The 24,081-nt window shown below is 58.3% G+C and overlaps 1 protein-coding gene across 2 annotated transcripts; it reads right to left on the bottom strand.

The window, feature by feature from the left end:
* Window positions 1-5: 5 nt before the first annotated feature.
* On the bottom strand, window positions 6-20,706 carry FRMD8 (FERM domain containing 8). Of its 2 annotated transcripts, none has more exons than XM_054724872.1 (11): window positions 20,553-20,706; window positions 20,179-20,263; window positions 17,996-18,160; window positions 13,800-13,901; window positions 13,475-13,533; window positions 13,194-13,360; window positions 11,857-12,081; window positions 10,437-10,560; window positions 9,515-9,658; window positions 3,305-3,509; window positions 6-1,663 (listed from the first exon to the last, which is right to left on the bottom strand). In XM_054724872.1, the coding sequence occupies exons 2-11, from the start codon at window positions 20,261-20,263 to the stop codon at window positions 1,545-1,547; spliced, it is 1,395 nt and encodes a 464-aa protein (XP_054580847.1). In that variant the 5' UTR covers window positions 20,553-20,706; the 3' UTR covers window positions 6-1,544. The 2 variants fall into 2 exon arrangements, with proteins under 2 accessions (XP_054580847.1, XP_008159664.1); XM_008161442.3 differs by having other exon boundaries at window positions 17,996-18,163.
* Between the last annotated feature and the right edge of the window lie 3,375 nt (window positions 20,707-24,081).

Consider the following 24,081-nt stretch of genomic DNA (forward strand, 5'->3'; position numbering starts at 1 on the left):
ACCAGTTCTGGAAACAGATTTTATTATTAATAAGTCACATGGTACAAAACAATCAGAATCTTCAAAGGACATTTAGCAAAAGGCTTTGTCCCAAAGGACAGGCAGAAAAGGTTAAGACACAATGGATGCTTAGAAAACAGGAGAAAGACAAGAGTAAAAACAAGTAATTTGTGTCCACACACGCCCGCCACACCCACAGGCCCCCTGGGCCCATCAGATAAGAACTCACTTGGCATCAAAACAGTGAGTGGACTAGAAGGCCAGAGGGCTGGGAGCCAGAGGGGCTGGGCAGCCGGTGACTCCAGGCTGGGACACCTTTTATTATGACAAATAAGGATCCCTGCTGCCCGAGGCAAGCCCACCTCAAACACCTGGAGAGTTCCAATGTCACCAAGGGAGGAGGTGGCTCTGGCATTTGGAGACAGGCGGTTGGCGTTTCCTCGCCCACGTCCCGCCAAGAAGGGGAGACAAAGCGAGCCCTGAGCTGGCTGAGCAGGCGCCTCTTCCCTGCGGAAAGTCCCAGGAAGCCGAGCCAGGCCCCCCACAGAGGAGCCCCAGGGCCGGGGAGGAGCTCCTGGGCTGGCCTCCAGCGCCACATTCACCTCGGCCATTTGTTCCCAAGAAAGAGGAGACCGGCTGTTGGGATGGGGCTTCCCGCATGGCCGGCCCCCTGATGGGAAGCACACGCCACCGCTGCGGGGGAGCCGGGCTCTGAGGGGGTGGCGTTCTCTTGAGTTGCCCCAGAGTTTACTGGCTTCAAGGAACCAAAGCTGATGAGTAAAAACTAAAACAAACCTGAAGCCCGGGGGTTTGGGAGCTTCTCCGAGTGGGGCGTGGGGGTCTGGTGGGCCTGCTGGTCCCGGACAGCCCTCCAGCACAGTGATGTCACCAAAACTAGCAAAGAGGCACTTTCTGGCCAGTGTCTCCTGCCCACAGAGGCCTGAGTGAAGGGCACAGGGTGCCCCCTGCTGAACTGGGCCCTGCCCAGCTCCCTCCAGTTCCATCCATCCAGGGAGGGCATGAGTGCGGGCCTCTCCTCCCGGTCCTGCCACCAGCCGTGGTTCAGCTCTGGAGGCCCCGGCCCGCCCCGCCAGGGACGGCCCGCCTGGCAGGACACGTGGAATGCCGGCCAACGAACTGCGGGGATGTGGTCACCAAAGTCCAGGGAATGGACCAAAGACACACGCTGGACCTGCAGGTCCCAAGCCCTAGTCCTTGACCTCCTGCCGTGGGAGCCGCCAGTGGGGGCTTCAGAGCAGGAAACGCTGTCCATCTTGAGAGGGGCACACAGGCGAGTCCCTGGGTGAAAGGGGGAGACTGGGGCCTGACCAGATGGTCCTGAGATGGCAGCGGGGCCCACAGTGCGGAAGGGCAGGCTGCGAGAGGGACCGGGGGGATCCCTGAGCCAGCGGGGCACAGCCTGGCACCATCCCAAGCACAGAAGTCCCTGCTCCACACGTCGAGGTAGCCTTCTTCCAACTCGAGGGCCACACCCGGCCCTGCCCTCCCTGCGCCCTCCTCCTGCCGGCACTGGCGCCAGGGTCTCAGCTCTGCTCCGGGCGCTCGCTGGGCTGCACCACGGTGTAGCTCCCCTGGCCCAGGGAGAGCTGCCGGCTGAAGAAGGACGTGGTGCGCTTCGGTTTCACCGGCCTGATCTGCTCGCCTGTCGGGGAGCGAGGACCGCACTGAGGACAGGGCTTCCTGGGGAGGCCCAGCCCCCAGGGCTGAGCTCCCCTCTCCACACCTGCCCACTTTCTGGCCTCACTCTCCCACCCAACTCTCCCACCAGTGACGGGTGGTGGGTGGGCGTGTTACCAGCCCCAACCAGAGGCAAATCAGTGTTTGAGTTTGATGCTGGGCCAGCGTGGTGCCTGAGGAGCTTTTGCTAAAACCTATTCCAGAACAGACCAAAGAAACAAAGTACCTGAACCTACAGGACGGCTGAAGGTGAGCTCAGCAAGGGTAAGAACGCTTACAAGTTCCCAGCTTCAAGCAGGTGACCAAGGTCAACACAAAAGTGGCACTCCCCCTCTGTGATCCTCCTCCCCCCAAGCCGGAAGCCCAGTCTAATCCTGAGAAAAACATCCAACTCCAGTGAAGGGGCCCCTACAATGTCCCTGACCAGCCCCCCTGCCCGCCCCAGCTGCCAAGGTCATCAACAGGAAAGTCAGAAACGGTCACAGCCCAGAGGAGCCCAAGGACACGTGACAACTGAGCACTCTGGGGTCCACATGGTTCATGGACTAAAGAGACATGAGGCTACACTAAGGACTTCAGTTAATAATACGAGAACCAGCCCTCGCTGGTGTGGCTCAGTGGATAGAGTGTCAGCCTGCGGACTGAAAGGTCCGGGTTCGATTCCAGTCAGGGCATATGCCTGGGTTGCAGGCTTGATCCCCAGTGTGGGGTGTGCAGGAGGCAGCCGATCAATGATTCTCTCTCATCATTGATGTTTCTATCTCTCTCTCCCTCTCCCTTCCTCTCTGAAATCAATAAAAAAACCCAAAAACGATATCAATATTGGTTCATTAATTACAATATATATGCCATGTTAATAGATGTTAATTTTAAAAAATCAAGCAAAAAAAGAAAAACAGGCAACATAAGTGAACAGTAATTCATGAAGAAAACATAAATGATCATGCACATAAAAATGGTCCAATTTCACTAGAATTCAAACAGCAACCCGCGCATCTCTCCCTGGACCAGGGGTCCTCAAACTTTTTAAACAGGGGGCCAGTTCACTGTCCCTCAGACCGTTGGAGGGCCGGACTATAGTTTAAAAAGAACTACGAACAAATTCCTATGCACACTGCACATATCTTATTTTGAAGTAAAAAAACAAAACGGCAAAAACACCCGCATGTGGCCCGCGGGCCGTAGCTTGAGGACGCCTGCCCTGGACAGTAACACTCACTGCCTCTCAGCTGTGAGACTACAAACTCCCAGTGTCCGCATGCCCGGTGGTGCAGAAACGACGGGCCTCCTCTGTGAGTGGCAATGCAGACTTCACCAGTCCCTCCAGTGTCCTCTGATCCAGGACCTGCTCCAGGACCCACAGTGCAGACACTGGGAGTTTCTAGTCTTCACGTCGGGACAGTCCCGAGTGGCCACGTCTGTGGACGCAGCAGTGAGAAGGGGCAGAGCAGGACTCTTACCGCCAGGACCCCAGAGGCCTCTGTTGGGATCACAGAGCGCAGCTGTGCCGCTCACACCCAGCTCTCCTCTCAGCCAGAGGCTCTCAGCCCGCCCTCCCCTCGAGCTCCCCGTGGCCGGCATGTTTTACCATGAAGAGGTCACTCACCCTCCTCCACATAGTCGATGGTGGCGAGGTGCTGGATCCGGCTGCACACCACGCTGCCCTGTCTGCGTAGCTGGGGGCGCTGAGTGGGAGGTGGCAAGGAGCCGGGGGCGGAGGAGGGACCGGAGGCACCCTCCTGGGGGGCAGCGGGCTCTGAGGCCTGGCTCAGCTCGATGCAGTACTCGATGAGGCTGCTCATCAGTTCAGCCTGGGGAGGGGAGAGGCCAGCGTGAGGACTGAGGGGGAGCCAGGGCCAGGCCCGGCCTTTCAGCCCCTGCAGAGCGAGAGGAACCAGATGGACGTCCCTGCCCCTCTCTGGTGGGGGAGGCACATGAGGAAACAAATACCATTCACACAAGAAAGCAAGTGGGGGCAGGCGCTCTGCGGGCCAGCGGGCAGGGCAGGCGTCCCACCTGAGGTGATGTTAGGGGTCTGTCCTGGTGGGTGAGTAGGGGTCCAGGTCTGGGAGGTGGGTGGGAAAGAGAACATTCTACTTCGGAGGCACAGGCTGGGAAGGCAGCGGGCCGCTGCTATGGAGAGGATGAGAGGCGTAGAAGACGGGGCCAGGCAGGCCTTTGCGCTGAAGGAACTGCATGCGTGTTGGCCGGAAAGAGCCTGCAGGCCCATGAGGGGAGGAAGGCGGCAGTGAGGTCATGGGGGAGGGGTGGGCGGCTCCCACTGAGCACATTCTTCAAAAGTGAAGCCTTCTCAACAAATGTGAAACAACACATCCGACATAATGAAAGCCTAATATGCAAATCGATCGAATGGTGGAATGATGATCGGTGGGGAGCAGGGCCAGTGAGCAGGAGGTGCCAGGCCAGCCAAGACAGGTGCCAGAAGGCAGAGGGAGGGGATGGCAACTGGGGGGCAGCAGCAACCAGCGGTGACAGAGGGACAATGGGGTGGGGGCGGCTGCTCATCCCCCGATCGCCCTGCAGGTCGCCTTCCGCAGAGGAGGTCACTGGTGGTGGCGGCAGGGCGATGGGGGGTGGGGCCGGCTGCTCGCCAGTCGGTGCCATCCCCCAATTGGCCCACCAGTCACCTCCCACAGAGGGAGGCCAGACTGCGGCTAAGCCATCAGTGGGACATCCCCCAAGGGCTCCCAGGCTGCACAGAAAGGGCAAAGGCTGGGCTGAGGGATCCCCCCCAGAGTGCATGAATTTTCGTGCACCAGGCCTCTAGTCTATATATATAAAAGGCCAATATGCTAAGTGTCCCTCCAACCATCCAACCAGTCGCTATGATGCACACTGACCACCAGGGAGGAGACGCTCAAAGCAGGAGCTGCCTTGACACACTGGCCATTTACAAAGAAACAGCACTGCAGACCTGACGCCAACAAAGCAACACTCAGCTTCCCCCAAGTGGGACACAGGCCCCGCCACCACCCTGAAACAACAGCCCATCAAATTGCAGCCAACACTGCCGAGACCCCATGGCGCAAAATGTGGCCCACAGCCCAGCCCAGCTCAGCCCAGCCCAGCCAGCCCAGAAACGGTCGCTGTGGGTGCCGGGTAATGATGTCACGTAGCAACGCCTGGCTTCCTCTCCCTAGCAACTAGCCTCCTTGGAGTTTCTTCAGCCCAAGAATATGACTTGCTTTATAGCCAGGTGCCAACACTTTACACTTTACCAAATGTCTGTGAAGTAAGCGTTTTCCCGTGCCTCATCTCTTTTGACCCTCACAGAAGTCCTGGAGTAGGTAGATAGCAGACTTGGTGGAATCCTATTTTCTTTTCATTAGCCAGAAAATGAAGATTTATAAAGTTTAAAAGAAGTAAGAAATGGTGGACCTTGAAAATACCTTCAGATTTTCTCACTGTGCAGAATATAGTCAAACACTGCTGCAGTTAAATATTTCACCCTGCGTGATCTACAATAATCTGCTTTGTGTTGATATTTACTGCTGTGTTGCTGACAATTACCTGAAAGAGAAGTTGGGGTGCTTCACTGGGCTGGAAAAAGTTTAGCTACATCAGAAAGCAGGTCTAATTAAGTTTATTCTATATATATAAAAGGCTAAGTTGACTCACGCATGCGCGATACATATAAAGCTCTCGCTGGCGCCAATCGCACATGTGTGTTTTGATCTGTCACTGTCGATCGTGAATTTGGTTGACACTTCTATTATAAAGGGCGAATAGCGATATTAAAACATTTCTTCTAATTAATTTCCTTTCAATGTGCACGAATCCGTGCACCGGGCCATTAGTGTTGATATAAAAGAAAAAGTGCTCAGATGTCGGTGAGGGGTGTTCCTGTCAAGCAACACGTTTACTGGGGGCCCACCTTGTGCCAGGCACTGCTGTAGGCAGTGAGATACAGCAGGGACTCCTAAGAAGAGAACCCACTGTGGGGAGTGGGGTGGCCCCCTGGTGACAGATGTGGTCCAGACCTGCCTACCCACCCTGGGCCCAAACCCTGCATGGTCCAGAAGGAAGAGCCAGCGTCCTGTTCTCCAGACCTGCCTCCTTTTCCCCACCAAGGGAGAGTGGACAGTGGGCTGGGCTGGGCAGGCGGGACAGAGGGCCCTGAGCTGCAAGCACAAAGGAAAGCCCTCCAAGTTCCTCTAGCACAGCGTGACGCTCCTGAGCACAGCCATTACAACAGCCACATTCAACACAATTTAATACCCATTCACGATAAAACTCACCAAGCCAGGAACAGAAGGGCACTTCCTTTTCATCTATGAAAAACCCACAGCTAACATCACACGTATGAGAGCGGGACTGAACGCTCTTAAGATCAGCAGCAACTCAAGGACGTCTGCTCGCAGGGACTCAACTCTACTGGAGGCCCGAGTGACTGCCATCAGGCAAGACAAGAGGCATGCAGATTGGGAAGTCAGATACACCTGTCCCTATTCACAGATGACAAAACTGTCAACAGAGAAAATCTACAAAAAACTACTAGAACTAGTGAGTGAGTTTAACAAGCTTAAGGGACATAACGACGTGTGGATAACAGAAGCAACTGCATTTCTATATACCACAATCAACACCTGGAAATTGAAGTTATTGAAGCTTAAAACATACCACCTACTATACAGTTTCAAAAAGCTGCATAGCACCAAAAAGAAAAAAAAGAAAAAAGAAATACTTAGGGATAAATCTAATAGAAGATGTATAAGATTTATATGCCAAAAACTTATTAGTGAAATAAATCAAAGACCAATAAATGGAGACAAGGCAAACAAATGAACTGGATGACTTAAAAATATTTCTGAAAAGACATTGTTAGGAAAACGAGAAGTCAAGACACAGACCGAAAGAACACTCCTGCAAACCCGCATCTGTGAAGGGACTGGTATGCAGACTATGTAACAAGCTCACTACTCAATAAGAAAACAAATAACTCAATAGACAAAGGACAAACCATTTGAACAGACACTCCATCAAAAGAGATGTATGGACAGCAAATAAATACATGAAAAGATGGTCACATCATTAGCTGTTAGGAAAATGCCAATTAAAACCACAATGCGTCTCTCTCACATCGATGTTTTTCTCTCTCCCTCCCTTCCACTCTCTCTAAAAATCAATGGAAAAATATCCCTGGGTTACGATTAACAAACACACACACACACACACACAAAACCCCACACACATGACATATCACTATTACAAAGTAATGAGAATGACAAACAAGCAAATGAAACTGACAGTACCAAGTGCTGACAAGGACGCAGAGGGACCAGAACCACCAGACACGGGTGCAAACACAAATAGGACAGTCACTTAGGAAACAGTCTGAGAGTGTCCAGCAAAGCCAGTCACATGTCTATCATATAACCCAGCAATCCACCCCACGTGGCGACAGAAATAATGCCAATAAAAAATGGGCAAAAGATGTGAATGGCTGGTGCGGCCCAGTTGGTTCGAGTGTCATCCCACACACGGAAAGGTGGCGGGTTCAATTCCTGGTCAGGGCACACACCCAGGTTTCAGGTTCAATCCACAGTTGGGGCTTGTGCAGGAGGCAACCAATCAATGTTTCTCTCTTCTCTCTCTCTCTCTCTCTCTTGCTTTCTCTTAAAAAAAAAAATGTGAATAGGCATTTCACCTCAAGGAAGATACAAACAGCTTGTCTGTGGTGGTGGTAGTTGTCAAAACTCACTCTTAAAATGGATGCATTTTATTGTAAATTATGCCTCAATGAAGTTGAATAAAAAACAAAAGAAAATAATTATAAGGAGATACTGCTACTCACCCACCAGAGTGGCTAAAATGACCACAAAAAGACTGATTGCCTTGGCCCACATGGCTCAGTTGGGTGCTGCCCTGGGCACTGAAAGGTTGTTGGTTCAATGCCTGGCCAGGGCATATGCCCAAGTTGTGGTTCGATCCCTGGTTAAGGCGTGAGCAGGAGACAGCTGATCAATGTTTAGCTCTCACATCGTTTTTCTCTCTCTCTCCCACTTCCTCACTCTCTAAAATCAATAAAAATTTAAAACAAAACAAAACAACCCCCCCCACAGACTGGTAACAGTAGGTGCTGGAGCTTGTTTCATCAACTCTCATCTACCCCTGCAGCGTGCAGACTGGCACATCCGCTTCGGAAACTGGCAGTGTCCACAAAAGCTGAGCGCGGCCCACTGTGACGCAGCCACTGCACTCCTGTGTGGACCAGATAAGCAGCACTGCCTGCAACCGCCCCAAACGAGAAACCAGGGTCCATCAGCGACACAATGGAGGAGTCAAGGAGGAGCTCACGGACTCAATGCTGAGCGAGAAACCAGCCACAGGGACACACTGGGGGAACCGCTGCTAGAAGGTTCGCAGGCAGACAGAATGACTCTGGCGTGATCTAAGTCAGGAGCGTGTGTGGGGGGGTTCTTCAGTGGGGAAGGGCTGGAAGGGTGCCTGAGGGGTCTCCTAGGGTCCTGGCTCTCCTTCCTAATCTGAAAGGTGGCACATGGGTTTGTTTTGGGAAAATCTACTGAGTTACACACTTAGGATTTGGGTACTTTTCTGTATATTATAATTCGATACAACATTTACTTAAAAAAGAGGTCTAAAGTAGTAATGTAACATTTATGGTCATCAGAATAAAGATGGGGATAACGGAGTAGTCAAAGCCGTGAGAGGGAAGAGCTCCTGGACATAAGCAGGGAGAGAAGTCCCTGGAGAGGCCCCGGAAAGGAGGGCCAGCAGGGGACAGGCCAGAGGTCGGGAGCCGCAGCAGGAGACAGAGAGGTCAGAGGTCAGGGAGCCGCAGCAGGAGACAGAGAGGTCAGAGGTCAGGGAGCCACAGCAGGAGACAGAGAGGGGTCTCCAGGAGCACAGAGTCAAGCTGAGAGAGAGAAGGAAGACAGACACATGTGCACCATGCAGGCAAGGCAGTCTGCTGGGCTTAGAGCAGGGGAGTGCAGGGGGAGGGCAGGGAGCAGGGGGAGGGCAGGGTGCAGGGGGAGGGCAGGGCACAGGGGGAGGGTAGGGAGCAGGGGGAGGGCAGGGAGCAGGGGGAGGGCAGGGTGCAGGGGGAGGGCAGGGTGCAGGGGGAGGGCAGGGAGCAGGGGGAGGGCAGGGTACAGGGGGAGGGCAGGGAGCAGGGGGAGGGCAGGGTGCAGGGGGAGGGCAGGGCGCAGGGGGAGGGCAGGGAGCAGGCTGGCTGCAAAGGAGTGAGGGACGGGAAGGGAGGCACGGAGTGGAAAGCCGTGGGATGTGTGCAAGGTCTAGGGCCCCAGGCGGGGCAGGAGGGCCGGGGATGTGTGCTTTCAGAGAGAGTCCCTGGGGCGCTGTTACCTGCAGAGGGCTGAGAGGACAGGAGAGGAAGACCATGCTGACTGGCCCTGTGGGAGGGGCGGCTCTCCATGATGAGGGGAGAGGGGCAGGCTGGGGTGGGGTGGAAGACCTGGTGCTGAATGAACTGGACAGTCAATGGTGGCACAGGTGCAGAGGGGCCCTAACCCTTCTGTGCCTGCCCCGTGTCTCAGAGCAGCCAGCTCTCAGGGGGCCTCAAGGACAGAGGGAGCTGGTGTGGGTGGTCGCACAGCACTGGGAAGCCCTCAACACAGCCGCCACCGGTGTGTGTGACACTCAGGCCAGGCCCAGCTAACTCGCGAGGGTGGCTCAGGCTGTAGAAGCCAGCGCCCCGGTCCCCTGGACCTCAACGGCCCTTTCACCTCCTTGCCAGCCTGGAGCCTCCAACAGGCTGGGCCCCCTTGAGCCTATCCCCCCCAGCCCCACCCCAGTGCGGCCACCCCACTACCTGCTTGGAGTAGATCTTGAGCAGCTTGTTGACGGGCGTGCCCTCATTGCTGCCATCGAACTCCAGCCACAGGACAGACTCCTCCTCCTCGGGGGACGTGTGGTCCCAGGACAGCTCCTGGAAACGCAGGCCCAGCAGGACGTGCTGGTCCGCAGGAGGCAGAGCTTGACCCCTGGGCAGAGCTCTGCTCCCCTGCCCCACCTGGCTCGGCGCCAGCAGAAGGGGACTCCTGGCTGTTTAACTCCAAGGCTGAGTCTGAATTCGTGAGTTTCTCCAGGGAGAGGGGTCCCTGCTCCCATCAGACCCTGGAAGGGGGCGGGGTCCGGGGAGGATGAGACACCCTAACCACAGTGCGTCTCACCAGCGGGTCAAGCCCAACAGGGTAGTCACGTGCGGGAAGAGGCAAGTGGGGAGGGGAGACCAGGAGTTGAGCAAACTGTTCTGCTGGCTGCGGAGGGGCGCCTGAGCAGGTGCAGAGACGCTGCCCACAGGGCGGCTGCCAACACCACCTTCACCACAGGCAGCCAATGCAGGTGAGAAGCAGGACGCGGGCCGCCCAGGAGGGCTCCTGGTCCTGGGCATTTCTGGAAAACCAGCAGCTGGTCTCCCGCCATCGGAGGGCAGAACAGCCAGGCCTGTCAGGGTCGCTCTAGTCAGAGGCCTCCTCCCAGCCGCAGCCTCCCTGCCCGGGCAGCCACTGCCCAGCACACTGGGCTGACCCAGAGCAGACCCAGAGAAGCCCGCAGGATGACAGTGAAGCCCAGGGACATCCGAGGGAGGGAGGGGTCCTCTCGGACAGGCCACCCACCCTGCCCCAAGGTCAACCGCAGGCCCAGGGAAACCCGGAAGGCCTGGGTAAGGACCCCACTCCCCTCCTCTCCACTGAGACCCCCAGGTCCCATCATGGAGGAGCTGGAGGTACCTTCTCCCTGTTGTCGATGACATGCACACCCTCCAGACTGATGGCGACCGTCACCGGCTTCCGTCCGCCCCGGTGCAAAAAGCTCTGGGCCGGCTTGTCAACCTCGCCGTGGAAGAAGGCACACCTGGGCAGGGGGAGCTGGGGTCAGCCGGTCCCTCAGCACCAGGCAGACGGCTCAGCATTGTGGTTCATCCTCCAGCGAGTGCTCTGCCAGGCCCTTCGGGTGACTGGAGGCTAAAGGGAAACGCGCCCCAGGGGAGGGAGAAGGCTTGGAGGTGGTGGCATCGGAGCTGGTGTGCAGGACAGGAGGGTTTGAACAGGACAGGAGGTGGAACTGAGCGGCACACAGAGGGGCCACCACAGACAGAGGGAAGAGCATGAATCCAGGTGTGGACAGAGCCACCAGGAGCCCGAGAACTAGGGCTGAGCTGCTGGAGGTGGCCAGGCCGTGTCAGGGCCGGGAGAGCCCCTGCCTTCAGCAGCAGAGAGGGGGTCAAGGCCGCACCTGCTTGGGGCCCAGGAGGGGCAGGAACTGCCCAGGGAAGCAGCTTCAGGGGTTGGCACAGAGAAGGAGAAAGGGTGAGTGGCCTTAGGATGCCACCCACTGAGCTGCCAGCCTCTCCCTCCTGCCTGGCCGTGTCCTCTCCGCTCCTGTGGCTGCCCTGGCCCTCCCGCCTTGCCCTTGGCTAAGCCAGAGTCCTAGGTAGTCCCACCTCTGTCACTGCCTGCACCGGCGCAGTGGGCAGGACTGAAGACAAGCGCTCACCACCTGCAATTACTGAGCGCAGCCTCCATCACCGCCCGCAGTGCCACGCCGGGGAGACGTCACAGGCTTGGCCGAGGGCTGGGGAAACTGAAGCAACCAGAAGGGCCACTCGCCACCCTCATCTCAAGCTGTCACTCTACTGGGCCACCCCGATCAGCACACACTGTGCCTGTCACTGAATTAAAAACCTTCTGTCCCCACCGCACCCACACGCTGCTCATTCCGCAGCATGGCTCCTTGGGAAAGCTGGCTACACTCACTGCCTCCAAGTTCTTCTTTCTCCTCCACCCGCTGCCTCCTCCACGATGCTGGAGCCAGAGCAACCGTCAGCCACACAGGACATGTCGAACTTGACCGTGAAGCAGCAGCATGGGATGCTTGGTCACTCCCTCCCTGACACCTCCCTTTGCTTGGCTTGCAGAGACCCTCCCGCCTGGCTGGCTGGGGTCCTCTTTCCGTCCACACGCACCTCCTTGACCGTCCCTTTGGGTCCCTGCTTTCAAACACCATCCACGTGCTGATGACTCACCAGTTACCACCGAACTCTAGACCCAGAAACCAAAACGCCTACTCGGAACAGCCACCTGGGTATCTAGCGAGCGTCTCAGGGACAGAGGAGCCCCCAGGGCCGCGGCTGCCTGGGACGGTGCTCACCCATAGTAGGGAAGCTCGTGGCACTTGGTGAGGTAGGCCTGGTAGTGGGGCCTCAGGGATGCCTCAGGCTCGCTGTCGCTGCTGACCACTTCCTTCACCTTGCGGTAGGCGCTGAGCAGGCCCTGCTCGCTGCTCCCAGCCTTGGCCCCACGGCCCCGGAGGGCAGCAAAGAGCCCGTGGCCTCGCTTACACAGGTGGGCAGGGAGGAAGGAGTCCAGCTTCTCCCTGTGGAGGGAGGAAGATGAGGCTCAGCATGAGGCTCCGTGGCTGACATGCCAAGGTCCTTAGGTTCGGACACGCTCACGGGGGCGGGGGTGGGGGGCGGGGGCAGACATGAGCTGCCAAGGGATCCCACTGCTGCCATCTCAACAGCACACCTGACGGGAGAGAGGCCTGAAGGGAAAGTCGGGAGATGGAGAGAAGAGCCCAAGCCAGGCCCGCCCCGGGACCAGGCTGTGGCTGGAGAGTTCCACAGCAACATCAGGTGGTGAGTAAGGGAGATGTGGATCCCTGAACTAGTGGGACTTTCACAACCAAAAATGGTACGAGTGGCCCAGAGCTACCAATGTTTTATTCTGCCCAACAGGGTGTAAGCAAACACCACCCTACAGTCCACGGGTGCAGGTTCGTGCAAGAGGGCACTTCACTCACACAGAGGAGGGAAGAGCCTGGGCGTGACTGTCCCGCCCACCGGGCAGCCCGGGACTCCAGGCCGCACACCGGGGTTCTGCATAGGCCACAGCTGGCCTCGGTCTTGGAGCGCTGAGCGCCCTCGCCGAGCCTCGGCCTCCCACGTGTAACCTAAGGACACTGGTGTCTACACCCACGGAAGGGCACAGCGTGTGTCCAACAAGTATCCCTGCAGCTGTTTCTGACAGAGGGGCGGTCCCTGCTGGCTTCCGGAGGACCACACAGCCCGGCCATGGGGAAGGGAGGGGGAGGAGAGGCCCAGCAGCAGGGCGGCGTGAGGGGGGTCTCCGTGGGCATTGTCATCATGGGTGCCCCCACACAGTCCCTAACTGTGACCACAATAAGCAAGCCCAGCTCCCTCCCGACCTCAGGTGGAGGCTGGCTCCTCAGGCACACCTAGGGCTCCTCGGGCTGGGGGCGCCCACAGACGTACTTCACCCGCCTCCCCGACGGGCCCCTCAGCCCAGGGCAGACGAGGAAAAGGAGGCTCAGAGAGGGGAGGCCTCACCCACAGTCACTGTCAGGGCCAGCCCTCGGGCGGAGGCCTCCTGACGCCGGGACCCTGCAAGACCTAAGACCAATTGCAAGGAGGATTCTGGGGCAACCCTCCCACCCTGCACCCCTGCCTCAGCCACGCTGGCCTTCACCTCAAGGTGCAGGCCGTGGGCTGGCCCGGCTGGAAGGGCCCGAGCTGCACGCGGCACACCAGGGCGCCCAGGGCCTCGCAGTCCTCCACGTCGCAGGGGTACCGCGCCGCCAGCACGTTGCCCTTGGCCTCCTCGTAGAGCAGCCGCAGGACCTCCGCGTCGTGGACCTGTGTGGCAGGGAGGGGCTGCTCAGCTAGGTCAGGGCACCAGAGGCCAGGGATCTAGGGACAAGGGGAGGCTGAACACAGGGCACCAGACCTGCCTGGGGTTCGCGGCCTCACCTGGAGCTCCCTCCGCTTTGGGAAAAACACGTTCCTTCGGAACTGCAGGGAAGGCTCATCTGGGGGGAGAGGCTGGGGTCACTGCCCAGCCCTCTCCCGACTGGCCAGTCCCCGACCCCCAGGCTCACCAACCATGACTGAGAAAGCCTGAGGGCTGTGCGGAGTGGGGGGTGTGGTTATCTCGACAAGCTCGCTGACCTCCCAGCCCATCCTCTCCTGGGCTCCCCCCAGGTCCCCGGCTCCCCTGCCAGGAGAGGCTGACGGGGCCAGGGAGCCAGTGCCCCAGCCCAGGTGGCCCCGAGATGGGGCCGCAGGAGCACCTCACCTGTGGCCACGTCATCGTCCGGGGCGTCGGTGAAGCGCAGCAGCAGTTCTGGCCACTGGCGGCCCAGCTTGTAGGGCTGGTGCTTGGGCTTCAGCTGCACCTCTGCAGGCGAGAGGGAAGCGGCCATGCAGCCTCTGCCAGGGCGGCGGGAGGAACAGCGAGTGCACGGCCCGAGGCACACTCAAGCGCAACTGCCACCCGCCCCTCCGCAACATGACGGAGTCATGGTCAATGTCAACCCAGCAGGCACGAAAAGTCCAGAACCATTTAGGGGTACACCCTGCAATGCCCCATCCTCACTGCATCCAGAGAGAAAACGAGGCTCAGAGAGGTTAGGTTGCTTGTTCCAAGTCACACAGCAGAGGCAGCCTTTGACTGTTCTCTACTGCGCCAGGGTAGGCCGGAGCCGAGGCTGCGCGGAGGGCGGGTGTGGGGTGGCGGTACAGGTGCAGCCGGCACTGCCATTAGGAAGCAGAGCCCGAAGCTGGTAACTGAGAATCAGGGGCTGCCCTCCCCTGGCCCTGGCAAAGCCTGGGTCTCCCCCTCACCAGCCCCCACCTCCAGCCTCTCCCCGGGGAGCTCCAGCTGACCTTCCGACCTGCACACTCCTGGCCTCCATGCCCACAGATGCCAGGCCACCCGCTCCCCCCCCCCCTCCCCTTCTCTTGCTCCCTCTCCCACTCCGGCCTCCTTCACTCACTCGAACATTCCCAGCTCATCTGAGGCCTTTGCACTTGCTGTTCCTCCTGCCTCATACCCTTCCCCCAGGACCTCACATGGCTGGTTGGCTTGGGTCTCAGTTCAAGTGTCACCTCCCTGGGCCCTCAACTAAGGCAGCCCCTCCGTCACCTATCACACCAACTGCACCCCACTTGGTTGACTTTACAGTGGTCAGCACTAGCTGACATCACCGCACTGTCGGTGCTCCCCGAGCCTGAGTGCCCTGAGGGCAGGAGCGCCCTGTCCGGTCACTGCTGTACCCCTGGCCACCAGGGGCCCTCACCACACGCCCCTCAACCCCAACTGTCAGCCGGCCCAGGACTCAACAGCTCAGTCCAGGAATGACACAGCAGTTTCATCTGTACACGTAGCGCGCAGCCTGGGAGAAGTCTGAGGCCATTTTCAAGACCATCTGGTAATGACTGAGGATGACTGCCAGGGGGCGGGGGGATGGCAATATGCACTCCATCAACTAGCTACCCCTGCCTCCTGACCCTTATCTTCCTCCTTCGCCCCTCCCACCACAGGGCCGGGCGCCTTGTCCTGCCAGCCTGTTGACAAGGGTCCTTGTCTCTGTTCCCCGGACTTCCATCTGGATCCTCATCCTAATGCAAAACAGTAGCCACAGCCTCGAAAGTGGCCTCCCTCCCTGCCTACAGCCTTCTACCCAACCCCTACACTTAGCTTCTTTTTTATAATTGCCACTTTAATTTTTTAAAATTGATTTTTAGAGAGAGAGAGGAAGGGAGAGGGAGAAGGAAAAGGCGACAGAGAGGGAGAGGGAGAGAGAAAAACAACAATCGCCTGCCCCCTGCAAGCCCCCTACTGGGGATTGAGCCGGCAACCTGGCATGTGCCGGGACCTCTTGGTTCACAGGTCGACGCTCAACCACTGAGCCACACCAGCCAAGCTGCACTCAGCTTCTTGACATCCCTTTCTTCGCCCATGACTTCTCTGGTCCAGATTTCCTGGTGCTCCAAGGCCCTCGTTTCCAACCTAGATCCTTGGCTACACCCACGTGTAACCCCCCCGTGCCCCACCACTCCCCAGGGGAACATGCCACGTGCAGCAGCACCCCCTCCCTCCAGGAAGGGCTCCCTCAACCCCACACGCTCGGCCGGACCCTCTGAGCACACTCACTGAAGCCCAGAGGGACAGGGCCTGCCCAAGGCCATCAGAGTTAGTGGCTGAACCAGAACAGAGCTCTGCCCACTGAGCCTCCTGCTCCACATTTTTATTTATTTATTTAAATATATTTTTATTGATTTCAGAGAGGAAAGGAGAGGGAAGAGATAGAAACATCAATGATAAGTGAGAATCACTGATCAACTGCCTCCTGCATGCCCCCTACTGGGGATCGAGCCCACAACCAGGGCATGTGCCCTTGAACGGAATAGAACCTGGGACCCTTCAGTCCGCAGGCTGATGCTCTATCCCCTGAGCCACACCGGCTAGCTGCCCCTCACTTCAGACTGCAGGTTCCCTGGGAGCAGGCACACCTCTGACCCTGTTCCCCACTGTAATCCCAGCCTCTAGATGGCTGTCCAGACGAGGGGTGGGCGCTGCACGCACCTGTGAGATGAATGAGGTAACTGACCAGCTGCGCCCCCTGGACACACTGGAGGCGAGGACCTGAGGCAAGGGTGCTTCCTTCCGCCTATGGCCCAGCCCCGACCAGCCTTAAACTCCAGGCCCAGCAGCTCAGAGAACGTCCATTCTCAGAACAGGACTATGCTGACCCGTGGTCTGACCCACTTCCAGACGGGGCCCTTCTGCCTGGAAACTGTCACCCAGACAGACAGACTGTCCCTGGAGCCCTGTTCCATGGAGAGTGACAATGGCATTGAGAAGGCCAAACTCTTCCAAACATCCAGCTCAAAGGAAGAGCAGCTTTGGCAGACGGCACCCCCTCCCTGCCTCACAGCCCTGGGCATCCGTGAGTGCTCACCCGCTCTGGGGGTGGGGGTGGGGCAAAGTTCTGAGGGGCCGAGTCAAAGCTGAAGTGGCCTTTCAGCCTCCCTGAGCCCAGCGAGGGAACAAAGTGGGCACTGACTTCGTGCTGGGGCCTCTAGCCGCCCTCCTCCTGGACGAGGCAGGTCCCCAGGGCGACCAGGCCACAGGGCCACACAGGCGGGCCATTCACTTCCATGAGGGGGAGCAGGAATGTGATGGGGAAGGAGGGGGCGGAGGAAGTGGGAGGAGGGAACAAGCCTTGTCCAGCTGTAGGGCCAGGAGCCCGGGGCAGGGCCGGTCACGGAACCCCCCCCCCCCCAGCTTTTCAAAGACACAAGCCCAGGGGCCCACAGTCCTGCCCAGCAGCCTGGAGGGCGAAGGAGGGGCAGCTGAGCCGGGTGGGGAGCAGCCGGAGGAGAATGGTCAGCAGGAAGAGGGTGGGCGAGAGCAGCAGCTGGGCAGGAAGCTCCAACTGCTGGGCAGGGTGTGGGAGGGACAGGCACCCACTCTCCCACCAAGCTAGCTGATAACCCCCACCAGGGTAGAGGCACAAACCCCAGCCACTAGGGGCCCCTGGGACCAGTCACCCCCTTTTTTTTTTTAATTGATTAAGGTATTACATATGTGTCCCCCCACCCACTCCCACCAGTCACCCCCTTCTTGTCCCTATTCCTCTACAAGGAAAGAGAAAGTTTAAGCTCAGAAAACATGCCTGGCCCTGGCTCCAGGTGGGGTGCTTCCTTCCCCGGGCCCTCCCCCTGTCCAAGCCAGGAGGCTGGAGGCCCTATTCAGAGGCCCAGGGAACCCCAGCCCTCCCCTCCCAGGCCTGAGGTCTGGAGAGCCACTGCCCTCAATCCCGCAACATCCCCGTCTTGGGAACCTCAGCCTGAAAGGGCAGGACACTGGTGGTCACAGGCCAGAACCCAGGCCGGCCAGAGGCCCGGCGGCAGGGCAGTCAGTCCCCACTCGTCCTGCCTTCCCAGCCTCAGGAAAAGTCTCGTCAGCGGTGGCAGCTTCCCGGGCTGATGACCACCCTGCTCCCTGCCCTCAAGAGCAGATGCAGTTCAAAGAGGTCAGCTGGGGGCCACCCAGGCTTCTGCTCTGACGTTGTCCTACCTCTCGCTGGTCCCACCACCCCAAACCTCAATTTCGACATCTGCAAGTCAGGGCTGGGCCATGAGGATAAGGTGAAACTCTGCTCAGGAAATGCCAGCTCAGGTGGCGGCACAGACCACGTGCTCGGCGCATGCAGACCCTTCCCTCCCTGTCTCCCGTCTCCTGCCCCAGGCTCCAGACTGCTGAGGCTGCTGGCAGCTCGGCCCCGCCTCTGCCACCCGCAGAAAGGAGATGGGGCAGAGGAGCCAGGCATGCCCTCAGGGCTCTGGGTCCTCAAAAGGGTGGGCAGACAGCTCCAGGACCCACACAAGTCCCGCCTTTCCCTGACGGACAGCGGCCACAGGTTCTGGAAGCTGATCAGCAACCTTCCAACCCTCCCGCCTGGGCTTCTCGCTGCCAAGCCTTACCCAGCAGAGGGGAGACCAGCCAGAGTGCGAAGACCTCCAGGGCAATGTCCGGGAGCTGCAGGACCTCGCGGAGGGCGCGGTGCAGCTCGTGGGCACTGAGGGACGGCAGGCTCTCCACGGCCAGGGGCACCACGGTGTCATCCGCCAGATACACCAGCACATCAGCTGCTGCAACGGAAGCCAGGCAGGGTCAGCTGGGCCAGCGCGCAGGCACAGGCACGTCCCGCTGGGGCGGGAGCCCCCACTCCACACCCATGGGGGGCCTAGGCTACATTCGAGAGAGTCCCTGAAGGACCCTGTGAAGATGCTGTCTGTTAGGACTTACTCAAGATGCTCAAGCCACCCAGAAATCCAGCAACTCCGCCCCAGGGACTGTCCCTAACCCCCAAAGGTTCAAATTAGGGCTGGCCACACACTCCCCTGGCGGCCCCAAGGACTGTTCTGTGCTTCTTCCATGAAGGAGAACATTCCATCGGTGGGGATGAAGGCAGATAGGCTCAATCCATCAGGTTACAGCAGTTGGTGTATCAGGTTGGGAGGGGGAGAGCTGGGGACCCACTATTATCCTAGGGCCGTGGTCAGCAAACTGCGGCTCGAGAGCCACATGCGGCTCTTTGGCCCCTTGAGTGTGGCTCTTCCACAAAATACCACGGCCTGGGCGAGTCTATTTTGAAGAAGTGGCGTTAGAAGAAGTTTAAGTTTAAAAAATTTGGCTCTCAAAAGAAATTTCAATCGTTGTACTGTTGATATTTGGCTCTGTTGACTAATGAGTTTGCCGACCACTGTCCTAGGGCAAGTTGCTGTCTCTCTCTCTGGCCCAGGCTAAGATGACAACTGAGGATTCAAGGACACCCCAGGGCAAAGCAAGATCCAGGGCTCAGCTTCCTTTGAACTCAAGCCTCAGAACGCAATACCATGGCTTTCAGGATAGGCCAGGGGAAGAACAAGCTGAGCCTTCCCTTGTGACAGCCTCTGGGATTCCTATTTGGAGCCCAGAGCCACAGGGAGACCCTTGGAAGAGCAGCCAGATTCAAACCCCCAACCCTGGAACCGCAGCTACCCTGAAGGAGCACTGAGCGTGGAGGCCAGTATATCCCGGTTCCAGTCCTCGGCCCGCTCCTGGCTAGCTGGCTGACCTCAGCAGGTCAGTGTGAGTTAGGCTGCCTCACCCGTAAAGCAGGGCTAACACCCCTCCCTCACAGAGTGGCTGTGAACCAAATGAGGGGAAGGCGAGGGCGTAGTTTATCATTAATACAAGGGAAGGTGCTTTTTAGATACCCAGTCTGTTCCCCTACAGCTACTTTCTTTTTCTAAAAATGTATTTTTATTGATTTCAGAGGGAAGGGAGAGGGAGAGAGAGAAACATCGATGATGAGAGAGAATCATTGATCCAGCTGCCTCCTGCACCCCCTCTACTGGGGATCAAGCCCGAAACCCGGGCATGTGCCCTGACCAGGAATTGAACTGTCACCTCCTGGTTCATAGGTCAACGCTCAACCACCGAGCCTCGCTGGAGGCAGCAGCTACTTTCTTGGGAGATCATAAAATAATCCCCAGGAGGCCGAGATTCAGAGCCACTTTTCAGGCAGGGAAAACAAGGCACTGAAGGTCTGGTATCCTTGACACAACCTCTCCAAGGCCCAATTTCCTTCCTATGAGATGAAAATAATGATCCCTTTCAAAAGGGTGTTTGTGTAAAAGAAATCCAACAAAGAAAGTGAATGTGTCACTTTTCATTCATAAGACTTTTGAATTGCACAGCTACGTGTGACAAGCTCATTTTACAAATGAGGGAAGGGAGATTCAAGAAGAGTACCAGCCAGGGCCGAGGAGCAGAGTTGGTTAGAGTGGCATCCTGATATGCCATGGTTGTGGGTTTGATCCGGGTCAGGGCACATACAATGAATGCATCAATACGTGGAACAACGAATCAATGTCTCTCTCTCTCTCTCTCTCTCTAAAAATCAATTAAATTTTTTTTTAAAAAAAAGAGTACCCAACTTGTAGCCTAGTAACAGTACCCAGGACCTCTGATAGACTTGGGTCACTCTTCCACACCTCAACATATCTTATTTGTTAATTAACACAGATTCTCTTTAATGGAACAGATGAGGAGCCAGGGCCACTCCCTCGGGGCTGGGGCCCTAGAAAGGTATAGCGGGGAGATGGGGACAGGAACCCACCTCGGGCTCCCACGGAGGACACACTGCTTCGATGGGACCGCTCAGCGGGGCCGGGCTGCCCGGCACTGCCTTCTGTCCCGTCCATCTGCGGAGGGAAAGAGAAAGAGCAGTTACTGGGGGTCGAAGGTTGGGGGCCTCTCACTGAGGAAGGAAGGGGTCCGGGGCTGATCTGCGAAAGCGAATGGTGGCGGAGGCGCTGGTGTGCAGCGAGAGGGGTGGCGACGGGGGTCCTCACTAGCTCCAGGTCAGGGCTGGTGGGAGGGGTCAGGCCTGACGGTCAGGAGCGGGTGGAAGCTCGGCTCGCCGCCAGCCCAGGCAGGGAGGGCACCGCGCAACCTCGGAGGGGGCCGGCGCAGACGTCGCCGCGCTCTCACCTCGCAGGGACGCAGTGCCAGCCGCCTCAGCCCCGGCTGCTGCCTGGACTCTGACCCCCGGCTCCGGTTCGGGTCGACCGCCCGCCAGGACTCCGACTCCCCGCCTCGGGCTCCAGCTCCCGGGCTGCGACGCGGAAGCCCGGGCAGAGGAAGCGCTGCGCCGCAAGCCCCGCCTCCCCGGCCCGCGGGAGCCAATTGGAGTTCGGGACCGCCACGCACGCGCCCTGCCCGGTGCCCGCGCGTTCACGGCCGCCCGCGGTCCTGCGCATGCGCAGGCCCGGCCCGCCTGGGTCACACGCTTGGTCAGTCTGGTCACACCCTGGGCTGGCCGCGCTGCGAACCCCTGTGACCAAGGGCGAGTGGCCCCCACACCGATGGCCTCTAACAAGGTGTGGAAGGTTCTAGGCAATCGGGGATCTGGGCGTAGTGACTTTGAGCCCGTTCCCTTCACCTGTGAAAAGGAGATGCCTCCTGGGGGCGTCAGGGGTTCCCACTGTGCTGGGTGCTGGGGAAAGGTGACCCAGGCAGCCGCCTTACTGCAGCACCCGGGGGGGGGGGGGTGACGGGCCCTTCGCTGTGGTCAGGAGACCGTCCCTGTCCTGTCATCCCGGACAAGCCCCTTCCCCTCGGGCCTGTTTCCTCGTCTGTGAAAGGAGGGTGCCCTCCAAGGACCTTCCCGGCCGGCACACTTGTTTTTCCAGGAGCAGCCACGAGCCCCGGCCATCTTACACACACAGCCTCAGAGCCCGCGAGGCCTTCCCAAGGCTGGGAAAGGCATTGGGGCTGGAAGAGCAGGTGTGAAACCGCCTGTCCCCGGGGCCACGTCACCAACATGCCCTGGCAACGCCAGCTTTGTGCCCGAGGTGTGGATCTCAGGGAGAAAAACAGGTCCATGGGGCGCCTTCCGGAACTAGAGGAACAAGAGGTTGTTCCAAGTGACCGCAGTGAACTTGGTGATCAGCAGAACCAAGAGGGGTTTGCGGGAGGGCGGGGGAGGACTGGGTCACCAGGCCCTGCTTCCCTGGCATCAGAAGGTAGCCCCAGCTCCTAGCTCGGACCTCATTTCCTCGTGTTTGAAACAGCTCTTGGCCTGCTCTCAGGACCCACACTGCCCCACAATGGAGCCCATTACAATGTCCTCCTCACCAGAATGACCCGAGGACTCAGGCAGCTCAGATGTGAGCTGGAGAAGAGGACGCAGTGGCAACAGGCATCTCCGTCCTGGTCCTCAGCTCTGACCCTCAGACCAGGACACTGGCTCGGGGGCCTCCCTACACCTGTTGGAGCAAAGTGGAGCAACAGTTCAGTGCAGCTGAGTGCTCACTGCGTGCGGGGCCCGGGCTGGGGCAGGGGCGGGAGGCCTGGGTGAGACTTGGAAGCTTATGGTTTATTTATTTTTTAAAGTGTTAAAATTTTTTAAAATATATTTTTTATTGATTTTGGAGAGAGGGGGGAGGGAGAAGCATCAATGTGAAATTTGAAACACATTTTAAACTACGTAAGATGACAAGATTGCCTTAAAAAATGTAAAATGCCGCAAGCAGGAAGGGAACGCGCCTCATTCCTGAGCATCTCCTGTGCGGGAGGCCCCCTCCGTGCTTCCTCGTGGCCCCGGGAGTGGAAATCAGAGTAAGAGTAGCTGCCATCGGTGGAGCATAGACACCATGCCAGACCCAGCCTAAGTGCTTTCATCCTTATAACACACTGAATATGTATCTCCATTTTATGATGATAACACAGAATCAGGAAGGTTAAGTAGTGGTGGTGAGGAAGCTGAAACCCAGGCCCAGGAAGGAGGAGCAGAGATCCTGAAGGCATTTCGGGGAGTGGGAGCTGCAGGGGAAGGTTAGGACACCAGGGAAGCGCTGGGCAATCAAAGCGCAGCAGGTGAGGCTGGGAAGTGGGTGGCACCCTATGGGGTGGGGGGGATACCAGGGTGGGGGAGTGTGGTGGGTTTGGCAGTGACGAGATCAGAGCTCTGCTCTGCCAGGCAGGCGGTTGACCTGGTGGGACTTGCAGGCCTGGAGAAGACCTAGTCAGGGAGGCAGTCCTGCAAGGCGCTGGGGAGCGCTGACCTTTAGAGCCAAGGCCTTAGACTCAGCCATCAGCGGGCTGGTCCCCTACTTTTGCAAGCGTTAAGCACTCTGCGGCCCACAGAAGGGGTTTTCCACCGTCACTCAAGAGAGAACCAGCAGAAGGAGCATGGCCGCCCAGCCCAGCGAGAGGCCAGTGCTCGGGAAGATCTTGGGGCGGCCCAAGGAGCCCCGGGCAGCTCCAGGGGGAGGATGTCAGAGATGAAACCCTGCTTCCTAGAACCTATCCCCAAACGAGAAAGTAGTGGGTGGATGGGATCAGCTTTGGCAGAGGGAGAGAAGGGCGAGCAGGACTGGTCCTTGGACATCTGATGGGAAACTAAGAGCTGCAACCAGATCTGGGGGGGCAGGAGGGGTCTTGTTGGGCCTTCACATTCTTGGCGGCCCTTTGGAGATGGGGGGAGAGAACTGGGACTGAGGGCTGGTGCAGGGCTGTCCACTGATGCTGCCCCTGACTCGTCCACTCATTCGTTCTTTCATGAATATTTATTGAGTGTCTACTTCGTGCCACACATTGTCTAAGCCTTCAAGATAACTAACATTAGCCCGGCCAGTGTGGCTCAGTGGTTGAGCATCGAGCTATGTACCAGGAGGTCACAGTTCGATCCCCCTCAGGGTACATGCCTGGGCGTGATGTGCAGGAGGCAGCCAATCAATGATTCTCTCTCACCATGGGTGTTTCTCTCTCTCTCTCCCTCTCCCTTCTTCTCTGAAATCAATACAAATATATTTTTTTTTTTAAAAAGAAGATAAAAAAAGAAGAGCCCCCTCCTCTCCATCCCCTCTGCTCCCTCATCCTGCAGGAGAGGGATTCGGGTCCCTGCCCTGTCAGTTTGGGCTGCAGTTGTTCAAGGAGAAGTGGCAGGCAAAGCCTCACACTCCAAAGCAGAGAGGAGCTCCACCCTTCACGCACTCAGTCCCCCACCCCCGTGAGGCTCAGGAAGAGGAGCGGGAGGCTGTGGGTGACTCAGCGGGTGGTAAACAACCCTGGGCGGAGGCCTGGCTCCAGGCCCCAGGCCCCGGTGAGTCACTCCAGGGGGCGATTCCCACCCTGCCGGCTCCTTGTTTCTTCAAGGCCCAGGCGGACCCGGGCCCAGGCCTGCCCCTGGTGGCCGTGCTCGCTCTCCTCAGCCGGCGGCCTGCTGTCTGTGCTGTGGGGGACCAATGGGAGTGTGGGCCAGGCAGGACCCTGTCCCCAGTAGACTCATTAAACCACTGCTGGCCGAGGCAGCCCGGAGGGGCCCGTCCTGGTCACACTTCAAGGCCGTCGTTGGCTGGCAGGTCAGCGTGGGCCATCATCGGGCCCCTGAGATTTCACACTGCACACCTCCCAGGCCGCCAGGGCCACCCCAGCTGGCTTGCTCCCCTCTCCGGGTGCCCAGGGCTGGGTTAAACATTAGTGGGAGGTTATCAGTCGGGTTCGGGGAGGGAGAGGG

This window comes from Eptesicus fuscus, chromosome 13 (assembly GCF_027574615.1).
Source record: "Eptesicus fuscus isolate TK198812 chromosome 13, DD_ASM_mEF_20220401, whole genome shotgun sequence".
Taxonomy (NCBI): Eukaryota; Metazoa; Chordata; class Mammalia; order Chiroptera; family Vespertilionidae; genus Eptesicus; species Eptesicus fuscus.

Bases quoted from the DNA above. Each gene is read 5' to 3' on its own strand.
- FRMD8 (XM_008161442.3), bottom strand. From the start codon at position 20,263: ATGGACGGGACAGAAGGCAGTGCCGGGCAGCCCGGCCCCGCTGAGCGG. The intron at 12,082-13,193 runs GTGAAGGCCAGC...CTCCCTCCACAG, and splicing joins CCCACGGCCTGCACCTTGAG to GGAGAAGCTGGACTCCTTCC. The intron at 9,659-10,436 runs GTACCTCCAGCT...CCTGCGGACCAG, and splicing joins TCATCGACAACAGGGAGAAG to CACGTCCTGCTGGGCCTGCG.